General features: G+C 40.3%; 1 protein-coding gene across 2 annotated transcripts in view; it reads left to right on the top strand.

The window, feature by feature from the left end:
- Positions 1-12,740, top strand: part of MTMR9 (myotubularin related protein 9) — a 38,738-nt gene extending 25,998 nt beyond the window's left edge. For both annotated transcript variants that reach the window (XM_070734839.1, XM_070734840.1), the window contains 3 exons: positions 6,848-7,068; positions 9,785-9,936; positions 12,262-12,740. In XM_070734839.1, the coding sequence (XP_070590940.1) occupies positions 6,848-7,068; positions 9,785-9,936; positions 12,262-12,440 (552 nt within the window). In that variant the 3' untranslated portion in view covers positions 12,441-12,740. The remainder of the gene's footprint in view (positions 1-6,847; positions 7,069-9,784; positions 9,937-12,261) is intronic.
- The last annotated feature ends 234 nt before the right edge of the window (positions 12,741-12,974 follow it).

Below are 12,974 nucleotides of genomic sequence, written 5' to 3'. Positions count from 1 at the left end.
AATAATAATAATAATAATAGTAATAATAATAATAATAATAATAATAATTATTATTATTATTATTATTATTATTAATTGGATTTGTATGCCGCCTCTCTCCGTAGACTCGGGGCGGCTAATAACAATGATAAAAACAACATGTAGCAATCCAATAATAAAACAACTAAAAACCCTTATTATAAAACCAAACATACACACAAACATACCATGTATAACTTGTAATGGCCTAGGGGGAAGGAATATCTCAACTCCCCCATGCCTGGTGGTATAAGTGAGTCTTGAGTAGTTTACGAAAGACAGGGAGGGTGGGGGCAGTTCTAATCTCCGGGGGGAGTTGGTTATGCTACTCTATAAAGCCTTAGCTAGACCACACCCAGGGTACTGCATCCAGTTTTGGTCACCACATTACAAGAAAGACATTGAGACTCTAGAGAAAGTGCAGAGGAGAGCAACCAGGATGATTAGGGACTGGAAGCTAAAACATACGAAGAGCAGTTACAAGAACTGGGCATCGCTAGATTAGCAAAGAGAAGGATCAGGGGAGACGTGATAGCAGTGTTCCAATACTTGAGGTGCTGCCACAGAGAGGAGGGGTCATGCTATTTTCCAAGGCACCAAAAAGCCAGAAAAGGAATAATGGATGAAAACTGACCAAGGAGAGATTCCACCTGGAAATAAAGAGAAATTTTCTGACAGTGAGGGTGAGCAACCAGTAGACCAGCTTGCCTTCGGAGATTGTGAGAGTTCTAACACTTGAGACTTTCAAGAGGAAATTGGACAACCATTTATCGGAAATGGAGTAGGGTCTCCTACTTGAGATGGGAGTTGGACTAGATGACCTACAAGGTCCCTTCCAATTCTCTTAATCTGTTAAAAAACTGATCTACAATTTCATCTTTTGTTAATTTTAATTTTCACCAACTGCTGTTAAATTTTCGATCTCATTTTCCTTCATTGTCGTGCACATATTGACTGAATAGTATGGTTGCTTAGAGGTGGAGCTCTTACCTCACAATTAGGAGGCTGTGAGTCCAATCCTAGATAGTGGCAGACATTTTTCTCTCTTGGTACAGAGTGAAAATATCTGTTATGAGCTCCACATAGGCAACAGGAAAGGCATCCGGCCAGAAAACACTCAGCTACATTTTGTTGCTTTGACTCCCCCCAAAACATATTACAGTACTAGGTCATTAAAAGGGGGAAATGCATAAATTGATTATAAAGAAATATATATTTGTAGGGATTAATTAACTATTCAGTTATTTTCTTTTTATAATTTTTTGTTTTTGTAAACTTCTGTAATTTTCTTTGCAAACTTGTACCAGTAGTAATTCCGTACTATATGTGATGCAGTCATTCAATTTATGTTTCTGTTCTTCCTCTATTTTACTTTTAAAAGAAAATCTCTTCCCTTTACTGTACTTCTGGTGAAGTACTGCCTGGCAACCGCTTTTTGGGTGGAAAGTATGATTCATGATAATTAAAGTTCTTGTTTTTCTGTAAAGTACATCTCCTTCAGCTTGTATTACTCAAATTTTACTTGTAGCATATCAATTGGATCACCCAACATTTTTATTTAGCTTTAATTATGCATTTAACGTTCTTTTCTACATTTTCCAAATTCATTTTATATAATTAGACTTCGTATTATTTTCAACTTGCTCCTTGTAGTAATTAGAAGCTTCCATTTATCTTAAATAGTGGAATTCTTCATGTGCCAGTTGTAATTTCTACTCATTGGCTGTAGTACATCAAGAACTTTGCCTCCTTTAATCACTGAAGTTGCACATTTCAAACAGTGTCAGTAGAAATTCACATTCTGACTTTCCTAGTAATTTTAGGTCCTCCATCTGTAAAAAATGGCCACAGCAAATAGCAAATTGTTTTGGGTTGGGGTGAAAAACCTAATCCGTAAAATGTTTTACAAACTTATCACAAGTTTTTAACTGTTCATTTGAATCTGCTGCTGGACTTACCTTGTAGAGTCCATCCTCCTGCCTGAGAAAATTGTGTTGGCCATTTACTGGTGATATAGTGATGGTAGAAAACTGAGCTCTGCCATCACTACATGTAGAGAGATTGTGCTCACATAAATTTGCTGCTAAATTTAACCATCTGTACTGCAGTTGTCTGCTAGTTTGCCTCATTGCTATAGACACCAGAGTAAACCCAGATGCTTCCTGTAAGCGGAGAGGACACTCGGGAGCAATCATTGAGGGATCTTTCTCCTCTGACCCATTTCACAGGGCCCCAGCAGAATTTTAACCATTGTGCCTTGAAATCTATCCAGAGTGTTCAAGAGTCCTTCAGATTCCCAAAGTCTGTGATGGGAATAATTTTAACTTGGAAATGTAATAACTTCTTTACAAGTACATCTTTGCCTTTCCACAATGGGGATTATTAAATCTATTTATAATAATTATAATAATAGTAATAGTAATAATAAGAATGAGAATAATAAGAATAATAATTTATTAGATTTGTATGCCGCCCCTCTCCAAGGACTCACAACAATAATAAAATACAATAAAGAGTAGTACAAATCTAATATTAGTGAAACTGAAGTTAAAATCCTTTAATATTAAAAAACAATCAGTACTACACAATCATACCATTCTCAAGTGCTATAGTCAGCAAGGGGGGGGATCAGTCTCCCCATGCCTGGTGACATAAGTGGGTCTTTAACATCTTGCGGAAGATGGGGAAGGTGGGGGCAATTCGAATCTCCGGGGGGAGTTGATTGCAGAGGGCCGGGACCGCCACAGAGAAGGCTCTTCCCCTAGGTCCTGCCAGACGGCATTGTATAGTCGACAGGATCCGGAGAAGCCAACTCTGTGGGACCTAATCGGCCGCTGAGACTCATGTGGCAGAAGGCGGTCCCGTAGGTGCTTATGCTTTACTGTGATGTCTATTCTATGAAGGATACAACCTGGACCTTATAACCCTTCTTTTAACTAACTCATCTAGATGAGAAGAATGTAATACCAGAAAGTACTCATCTTTCATTCTTCAATTAATAGTTATCTGAAAGTTTCTAGCAACAAACAGGAACTAACTAAATCATGTTCATAAGAAAATGAAGAGGAATATGTGGCCATGGCATATTTTTAATGTTTCAGCTATTTCTCTCCTACAGAGTCTCCTAAAATTGGAAGCCATGGTAGCATAAATAGGCAGGAGTGACAATGTAAGACTAAGATCAGCTCTACTGAATCAGATCATTGATTGCCTGCATGGATTGTCCACTGCATGGATTGCCCTGGTGACTATGTAGGACAAACAGGGAGGAAACTAACCACCAGACTGCTAGAATATGTTAGCATTCAGATGAATGCTCATTGATAGCCTTACACTGCAATGAACAAGGACACACAATCAATTTTGCAGGTACTAAAATTGTTGGATGAAAAGGCACAAAAAGGAAGTGATTGAACCCTGGAAACCCAAGGAAGTGATTGAACCCTGGGAAGCAGACCCCTTATCAGTCAATAGGAGTGCTGATTTATCACCAGCCTACCAAGTAGTTAGAAGTTGAGGTCTTGGCAGCACAATGAAAGCACAGCTAAAAGCCAGCCATCAACACACCCCAATCAACATTTTAAAAAGCTATTTGCAACAGGCATTTTAAATACTACACACAAAACAGCACACACATTGCTAGTGAGAAGTTCGCTGAAAATGGGCTCCAGCACGAATCTGAAAGCTCAGAAGACAAAACATCAGTTCTGGTGACTAATTAATATTGGATCCTAAATCAGATCAATTCAACATCTTATTTTCAAATGTAATTTCCTCTGATCCTTTGAAAATGATGTCTCTGAGAAACTCAAAGAAAGGATGCAAAGAGAAAAAAAAAGAATCCTGTGCTGCTGTTTCCCTGGAGCAATATATATACTGCTCATCTTAGATTGGAATGAATGAAATATTCTCATTGAATACTTTGTTCTGTACAAAGTTGAATGTGCACAACAGCATGTGGAATTGATTGTCAATCAGTATTGCTTCCCAAGTGGATAGTTTGATTTCACAGAAGTTTTATTTACTTGGAGATATATTTGTGTTGTTCCCTTTATTTTTTGGAGCATTATATATTCTGAAGAATTTGTTTGCATGCTTATAGATTCCACTTACTTCTTTGTCCTGATAGCCAAGTCTTCCATGAATCTGTATTTTCTTATCATCTAGTAATGAAGCCAGTGAAGAGCATACCCTGTTGATCAATAAGTTGTTTCAATGTCTGCCTAGATGCTGTCCAGCCTCCCTCATCCAGTGCCTTCCAATCTGTATATTGGCTGGAGATAATGAAACTGTCTTTTAATGTTACTTTGACATGATTTGTTTGGAGAAGGCAGTCCTAATATCTAACATGCTTAGTTGTTGCTTTTACAACGCCCTTTTTCTGTCAGTGTTAGATTTTTATTTACTATATTATGTGCAGTTTGGGTCATTTCATGTTAAAACGTACATTGGAGAACTAAAAAAAAAGTCAGGGAAAGTGCCACTGAAGTAATTAAGAGACTAGACAAAGGTTTGTGGAAAGAAATAATAGCATTTAGAATATTGGAAGCTAATATATTGGTTAGTTAATGTCCTGCTTCTCCTTGTAGGAATTCAAGACAATATAAATCTACAGCCTATAGGCAGCCAAATCTCACTAATGGTACATGAGTTGCATTTAATGCTGTTTGGCTTCCAAGGGTAATTGAAAGTGCTGGGTATTACTTACAAAGCTCTCTATTGTATAGGTCCTAGATATATGAGAAATTGCTTATCAGTGTTTCTGCCCATCTAGCATGTTCTAGCACAGGGGCTTGCAAAGTTGGCTCTTCTATGACTTGTGGACTTCAACTCCCAGAATTCCTGAGCCAATACATGCTAGCTCAAGAATTCTGGGGATTGAGGTCCACATGTCATAGAAGAGCCAACTTTGCCTACCCCTATTTGAGCACATTAGATGTGCTTCAGATTCCTCTTTTAAACATTGACATTTTGTGATGTTTTTTCCTGTTGTCATCCATACAATCTGAAACAATATGCCTGCAGGGATAAGGATAGCACATTCTGTTCTGTCTGGGTCACTCCGGAAACCAATACCAACCCAAAAATAGAAGCCAGACACACTGGTAAAAGGCAAAGGCAGTTTATAAAATTCAAGAAAAACACAGGTAACAGAAAATGTCCTTACAAACAGGAAAACGCTGTATCTTCAAATATATCCACGAAGACAAAAGTCCATGCAGCAATACAGGATTCTTGCTGCCAAGACGAGGCTGTAGATAGCAGACCTGCACCTCCCACGGGTCTTCCAAACTGCTGGGCCACAAGCCAGGAACAGAGACGCCGAGAACAAAGCAGGACACCGATAACTGATAACACTCCACATGGCTTCAAGGGCTTGCCTGCCTTTTAAACCCTGCTAAGGAGGACCACACCCAAGCCCAGCTGTTCCTAATTCAGTGCTGATAATACTTCTTTAATTGCTCCTTTATCTGATCTGAACGTCTCTGTCGCATGTCAATGACGGCTTGTGCTTCATCACCTAATGACTCCAAGCTACTGGCTGGGGAGAGCCCCCCCCCCCCGGGGCTCTCATGCTGTTCTCCTTCATCCCATTCCTGACTTTCCTCTCCCCCGTCCGACTGTTCAGCCCCCTCCTCTTCGCTGTCATCCTCCTCCAGGTATGGAGCCAGCAGAGACACAGCCGGTCCCTGAGCAGCCTCAGGCTGAACCACAACACATTATATCCTAGAATTCTAGAAAGCTTTGAAAACCCAGTTCAGTCACAGGCCTGGGGTTGAACTAGAGCTGTGAACTATGTTGCATTTTTAATAATCTGATCCCAGTGACCAACCCAGATTGGATCTTGGAGTTGTGTGTGTTGTATAAGGACCCTGATTTGTTGTGTTGACTCTGTTGTTTATTAGATCATTTTAGTCTGAGCTGTCCACCTGATTTAAGCTGTTAGCTGTTTTTATAATTTCTTCTACTTTCTACTTTGCCTCTTCTTACAAACTATTTTCACCTTACAAACCCACCGCCGCCACTGGGATGCCCCGCCTCTGGACTTCCGTTGCCAGCGAAGCGCCCATTTTTGCACTGCTGGGATTCCCCTGAGGCTCCCCTCCATGGGAAACACCACCTCCGGACTTCCGTGTTTTTATGATGCTTCAGGGGAATCCCAGCAGGGGAATCCCAGTAGTGCAATAATGCGTGCTTCGCTGGCAACAGAAATCCAGAGGTGGGGTTTCCCAGCGAGGGGAGCCTCAGTGAAATCGCAGCATCGCAAAAACACAGAGGTTCAGAAGTGGGGTTTCGAGGACTTTGGTGTTTTTGCGATGCTGTGATTTCACTGATGCCCCCTTCGCTGGGAAACCCCACCTCCGGACTTCCGTTGCCAGCGAAGTGCTCATTTTTGCGATGCTGGGATTCCCTTGCAGCATCACAAAAACACAGAAGTCCGGAGGTGGGGTTTCCCATGGAGGGAGCCTCAGGGAAATCCCAGCAGCACAAAACGGGCACTTTGGCTGGCAAAAGGACTGAATTTTGGGCTTGCACGCATTAATCGCTTTTCCATTGATTCCTATGGGAAACATTGTTTCGTCTTACAAACTTTTCACCTTAAGAACCTCGTCCCGGAACCAATTAAGTTTGTAAGACAAGGTATCACTGTAATTCTATATTGTAATATGTTTTATGCAACACAGTATAAATCTTTATTAATATTAGTCATTATTTCATAGAAGAAGAATTTAGATCCCAAAAGATTGCTGTAGTAAAAATGGGTTATATTTCTTGATCATTTTGTCTAAATATATAATGTATATATTTTTATGCTATTACATTACAGGCTGGCCACCCATTTCAACAGCGCTGTGCCCAATCAGCTTATTCAAATAGCAAGCAGAAATGGGAGGCTCCTGTATTCCTCCTTTTCTTGGATTGCGTCTGGCAGATTCTTCGCCAGTTCCCTTGTTCCTTTGAGTTCAACTATCATTTTCTCATCATGCTCTTTGAACATTCTTATGCCTCTCAGTTTGGAACTTTCCTGGGTAACAATGAAAATGAAAGGTAGATGAACATTTTTTTCTGAGTTTCTTGGAGGCTAAACAATATGAAGGTTCATGTAAGGCAGTATTGATGTCATTACTATTAAGATTATGGGTACTCTTGACTATTAATTTAAAAGACTTGAAGTTTGCCCTTGGATTATATACTATTTATCAAATCACCGTTTGTTCATCTATTCCAGAAATGACTCTGCAGATTTCTTAAAGTCTTCCTACTCATCAATCCTGTCCTTATAGACCTCTTTCCATGTGCAGGAAGACATGGCATAAACATGGTAGAACATACCACTGAATGAATAGGGTTTTGGAAGATGATGAGGGTCTTTTTTGAGCTTTCAAATGCTGATAGAGCTTTTGCAGGTCAGTTCTTCCCTAGCTATGATCCCAAAGGAGACAATAGCAGGGATGACTATTCCAACACTATTTAAACACAGTTGCATATAACCATGTAACATGAAGCTCACAATAATTTCCAGAATCACACAGCTGGAATTTGGATATGAAATAATAGGTCATTTCTTGCTGATAGACATAATATGTAAAGCAAGCAAAACATGAAACAGAACCACAACCCAAAACATAGGAAAAAATGTATAAGAATCTAGGCCTTCTCCATTCGCTGTCAGGACAATATTTCATAGTCTTGTCCACATCAGCTTCTGGGAAGAGTCTAGCCCTGTGATGGCAAAACTATGGCACACGTGGAGCCAAATTGGAGGGCACACGAGGTATTGCACTATGTCAGCTCCAGCATGCATGCATGCACTAGCCAGGTGATTTTTGTCCTTGGGGAAGGCCCTTTCGCCCTCCGGAAGCTTCAAGGAAGCTCCCCTGAAGCCCCAGAGTATGAAAAATAGCACAACAGCCAAACCAGAAGTCCGTTTTTCCGAACTTCTTTGGGAAAGTTCTGGGGAAAAAAGCTGTTTTTTCACCATCTCAGGCTCCAATGAGGCCTGTGCGCATGCATGGGGAGGGGGGATTGTGTGGAGGGGCAGCGTGATTGTGTGCGCACACATGCGTGGGGCGAAGGTAATGGATGTGGGTATGTGCATGCGTGCGTGCTAGCACACCCACCCATACCCTTTTGGCATGTGAACCAAAAAAGTCTGGCCATCACTGGTGTAGCCCACTGATGGCAAACCTATGGAACGGGTGCCACAGGTGGCAGGCAGAGCTATATCTGCTGGCACGTGAGCCATTTATTGATTGATTGATTGATTTGATTGATTGATTGATTTTTTATTTGATTCAATTTGATTTGTATGCTGCCCCTAGCTCAGATCGAACATGCATGTGTGTGCCGGCCAGCTGATTTTTGGCTCGCACAGAGGCTCTGGTAGGGCGTTTTTGGCTTCCAGAGAGCCTTCTGGGGGATGTGGGAGGGCATTTTTACCCTCCCCTGGCTCCAGGGAAGCCTTTGGAGTCTGGGGAGGGTGAAACACAAGCCGACTAAGCCCACCAGAAGTTGGGAAAAAGACCGTTTCTAGCCTCCAAAGGACTTGCATGGGGTGGGGGAATCTGTTTTTGCCCTTCCAAGGCATTGAGGTATGGATGTGGGCACTTGTGCATGCGTGATAGCGTGCAAGCATGCTCTTTCGGCATCCGAGGAAAAAAAGGTTCGCCATCACTGCTGTAGCCTATTGAATACTAAAAAGTTTTAAAACTTTCAATTAAAGAAACTGGATATCAGGTTTTAGAAACATTGCCTGAATAGTTAAAGATCTAAGGACTGCAATTATGTTGGTGATCCATCTTAGAAGAGAGTATATCTTACTCACTTCATGTTTCTCTTCTAATCAGCATAGTGTCTCTGTGTTTATGTTGAATTTCTTACAAATATTTCATGGTTGTGTTTCAAAGATCATTGTGAAATTCTATAGCAGTGGTTCTCAACCTTTCTAATGCCGTGACCCCTTAATACAGTTCCTCGTGTTGTGGTGACCCCCAACCATACGTCTAGCATCAATTCTCCCAACAGAGCTTGAAGCTGATTGGCAGGAAGGTCAGAGAGACACCCCCACTGCAAATGCCTGATTGGCCGGATTATAAAAATATGTTCCAAGGCACCAGAATAGAAGCTTTAGTTCCTAACACCATGGAAAATTTGTCTTCGGTGACCCCTGTAAAATGGCCATTCGACCCCCAAAGGGGTCCCGACCCCCAGGTTGAGAACTACTGTCCTATAGTGTGTTGATGTTTCTGGCAGCAAGGGGGGACCTTGCATTTTATACTGCCAAAAGTGAAACTGAAAACACAGTTTGTATTTTCAAGGAGTACCAAGAAGACATGTATACTAAATGCATATTTTCCCTGTCCTTTGACTTCCTTTGTTTTCTTGGTTTGTTTCCCCCCAATATATAGAATATCCTGCACGTTTTTTCTTTTTAATGTTTTAGTACAGGAGCACCAACTTTACAGTTTTTCCAGAACTGAGTTTACTAGCTAGAATTTTTATTTTTGGATCTTGTTTTTGTTCTTGCATACTGTTGGTTGCATGTTGAAAAAGCATGATTTATTTTCATTTGTTACAGAAGTATCAGAGCTTTTTTTAAAAATTCAGTCGTCTTCCACATAGAGAAACTCCCCGCTCCCCCCGGCCTTGTCCAGGTTCCACTACAAATGTTGTGACTAGAACAGATAATTCTGTTTTGGTTTTGGTTTGGTTTTGGTTTTTTTCAAATTTGGAGTACTTATATTTGCTTCTAATTTTTCGCCAGGTCTAAGCTTAAATTGTCTCAGAAGACAATGTCCTTGTGGTCCTGGGTGAATCGACCAGAAGAGCTCAATCGATTTAAGAACCCGCTCTTTGAAGCCAACAGTCTAGTCATCTGGCCTTCTGTTGCACCACAAAGTCTGCAGCTGTGGGAAGGTACGTTGTCTCCAAGCAGATGTGGAGGCCTCTGATCTGATATTCTTCCTTACTAGTGGCATTAGTTTTCTGTCACTAGATGGAGTCCAGGCAGACGTGGTCTCAGTTATTCATACCCATACTCCAGATTGGGTATGTTATCACATGTTCTTCAGGGAAAGAGTCCAGAAACATGAATAGCAAGTAGCGCTGGCTGGCTGAAGTATGTGTCCCTACTATTTTTCTACTATGATGAGAAAGTCTGAAGTGCTTCCTCCTTCCCTATACATAGCATCTCCTACTCTGATCAGCACAAGAAGGTCTTTGTATCTCCTGCCATTTGAGAAATAACAGATAATTTGAGGACAAAGAAAGGGAAATATTTATTCACCCAGAGGGTTGTTGGTTTATGGAGTTCACTTCCAGAAGAGGTTGTGACAGCTGTCAGCCTGGATAGCTTCAAGGCAGGATTAGAGAGGGAATTCTGGGAGTTGAAGTCCACAGATCTTCCAGCGGCCAAGGTTGAGAAACACTGATATAGCTGTATAACATTCCTCTTTGAAATTTTCACAGCTACTACATGCCAAGAAAGCTGATAGAAATTCACAGCTGTGATCTTCTTACTTTTTTTGTTTTGTTTTATTTTATTTTATAGAGGAGCTACTAGAGCAAGTGTGTCAAACTTGATTTCATTGAGGGCCACATGAGGGTTGTGTTTGATCTTGGCAGCCAGAGTGTGCGTGGCCAGGGTGGACATTGCAGGAGTTAGTGTGGCCAACTTTGTGTCAAGGGTGTCTGGTGGCCCGATTGCTCTGCCAGTGAAAACGGGCTCCTGAGTTCTGATTTGAGCCGCGACTGTCTTCTATCGCCCTCTGCCAGGAAAAACAGAAGTCAGGGAGCCCCCCTGAGCTCTGTTTTCTTTTATATATATATATAGTCTTTATTTAATTTTTTCCAAAACCAACATACAAAAAACACATAAAACAAAAACAAACATTAAATAAAGAAGTATTTAATAAATATTGAGGCAGAAGTTGTCTTTATACAAGAGATTTGCTTAAAGGGAAATGTGAAAATTTATGTGGAAGTCTAAACAATTAGTTAATTTGAAATAGTACAATAAATTTTGATGATTTGAGGAAAGAGATTAAGGAAGAGGTAGAAGCAAAAGTTTTACAGTTAAGAGACATTAAAAAACCCAACCACTTGATATATATAATTAATATAATTACTTTGTTAAGTCTTTTGTTCCTTTTGTATAACACAACACTGTATATTAGAGGAAGGAATAGATAATAGCGTTAGATTAATGTTTGATTTAGTACCTATTGAGACAGAAATTACCCTTGTATACGAGATCTGTTTAAAGAGAAAATTTGAAATTATGTGGCAGTCTGGACAATTAATTGAACTGAAATAATATACAAATTTTGATGATTAATAAGAGGAGAAAGTTAAGGAGTTTTCATAGGAAAAGAAAGTAAAAACATTTACACTTTCTTCATTAGTCATCATTGTATAACCAAATTTGAAGCTGTTTATTGTGTTTTAACCAATTATACCATTTATTCACTATTTCAAGGAATTCTGTATCTTCCTTTTCATGTATCTCCATAGTTAGTTTGCACATCTCGGAACATTCTAATCTTTTTCTATCAACCGTAGAGGGTGTGGGGATGACACAGTGTTTTCCAACTCCGGGTATAGGTACCATATTTTTCGGAGTATAAGACGCACCGGGAGTATAAGATGCACATAGATTTTAGAGGTGGAAAACAAGGAAAAAAGTATTCTGAACCAAATGGTAAAGTAATATACTTTATACTTTAATAAAATACCAGTGTAGCAGAATACTTTTTACAAACATGTATACTTTTTGCAATCATGTACACGTTTTGCAAACTTCAAACTTGACACTTTTATGACTTGTGGACTTCAACTCCCAGAATTCCTCCTCCAATCATGCTAGCTCAGGAATGTGAGTTGAAGTCCATAAGTCTTAAACTTGCCATGTTTGAATATCCTTGGACCCCTAACCTCTAACCCAGGGGTCTTCAAACCCGACAGCTTTAAGACTAATGGACTTCAACTCCAAGAATTCCTCCTCCAATCATGCTATGGGGTAATTAGAAGGCAAAAACGGCCAATTTTTGCGAAAAATGGGCCATTTTTCGGTTGTTTTTTCGCAAAATTGGGTGGTCAAATGGTCTGGGAAGACCGCAAGTAGCTCCTAGGTGCTGGGAGAAGGCAAAAATGGCCCAATTTTCCCCACTGCTGACTTTTATGAAATACAACTCATTTTTTAAAATGTTCTTTTGTTGTTGTTGTTGTTGTTATTCCCCCCAGGAGTTTTTCTTCGCTGGAACAGATCCTCCAAATTTGTGGACGAATCTTATGAAGAAATGATCAACATCATAAAATATAACAAGGAACTCCAAGTGAAAGTCAACATGCTAAGGCGGCAGCTAGCGGAGCTGGAGATAGATGACAACACACAAGATGATGGGATGCCCGGGACCCCCTGATATCTGGCAGAATGCAGGACCAGATTGTGTTTCTTCCTGGTTAAGCGCGTCACTTCTACACACTAAGCACTAAACAAATAAGACTTGCATGCGCTCAAGCTCATTTTTGGTGCAATCAGGTTGAACTTTTTTTTTTTGCTTCAAAGTTCCTCACTTGGCACTATAGTCATCCACCTCCATTTAGGATTGTGGTGCTTGTTTTTGTTTACATGATGAAACCTGTAATTTAGCTGGTTGTTGTCCCTCCTTGTCCCCTCCGGGGAGGTGTTTCATCTTTAATAAATTGTGTGTTCGGTTACAGTGTCACTCAGGTTTTTAACCACGACTAAACATCAATGACACTTACAACAGGGGTGCCCTTAGCTTTGTGGAAATTTTCATTCTGGATCTGGCCAATAGTGTCCATGCTGTGTAAAGGGTGGTCTTTGGGATCACTGTGGTAAGGCAAGTCTAAATTCTTCTTTTCTTCCCCAGAGTAAAGTTTTTTTTTGTTCTTATTTAAGATACTTGTAACTTTGGCTTGGATAGGACCGC

The sequence above is a fragment of the Erythrolamprus reginae genome, chromosome 1, assembly GCF_031021105.1.
Source record: "Erythrolamprus reginae isolate rEryReg1 chromosome 1, rEryReg1.hap1, whole genome shotgun sequence".
NCBI classification, from domain to species: Eukaryota; Metazoa; Chordata; class Lepidosauria; order Squamata; family Dipsadidae; genus Erythrolamprus; species Erythrolamprus reginae.
Note: the sequence above shows the minus strand (reverse complement) of the source record. Positions and strands in the feature narration are given on the sequence as shown.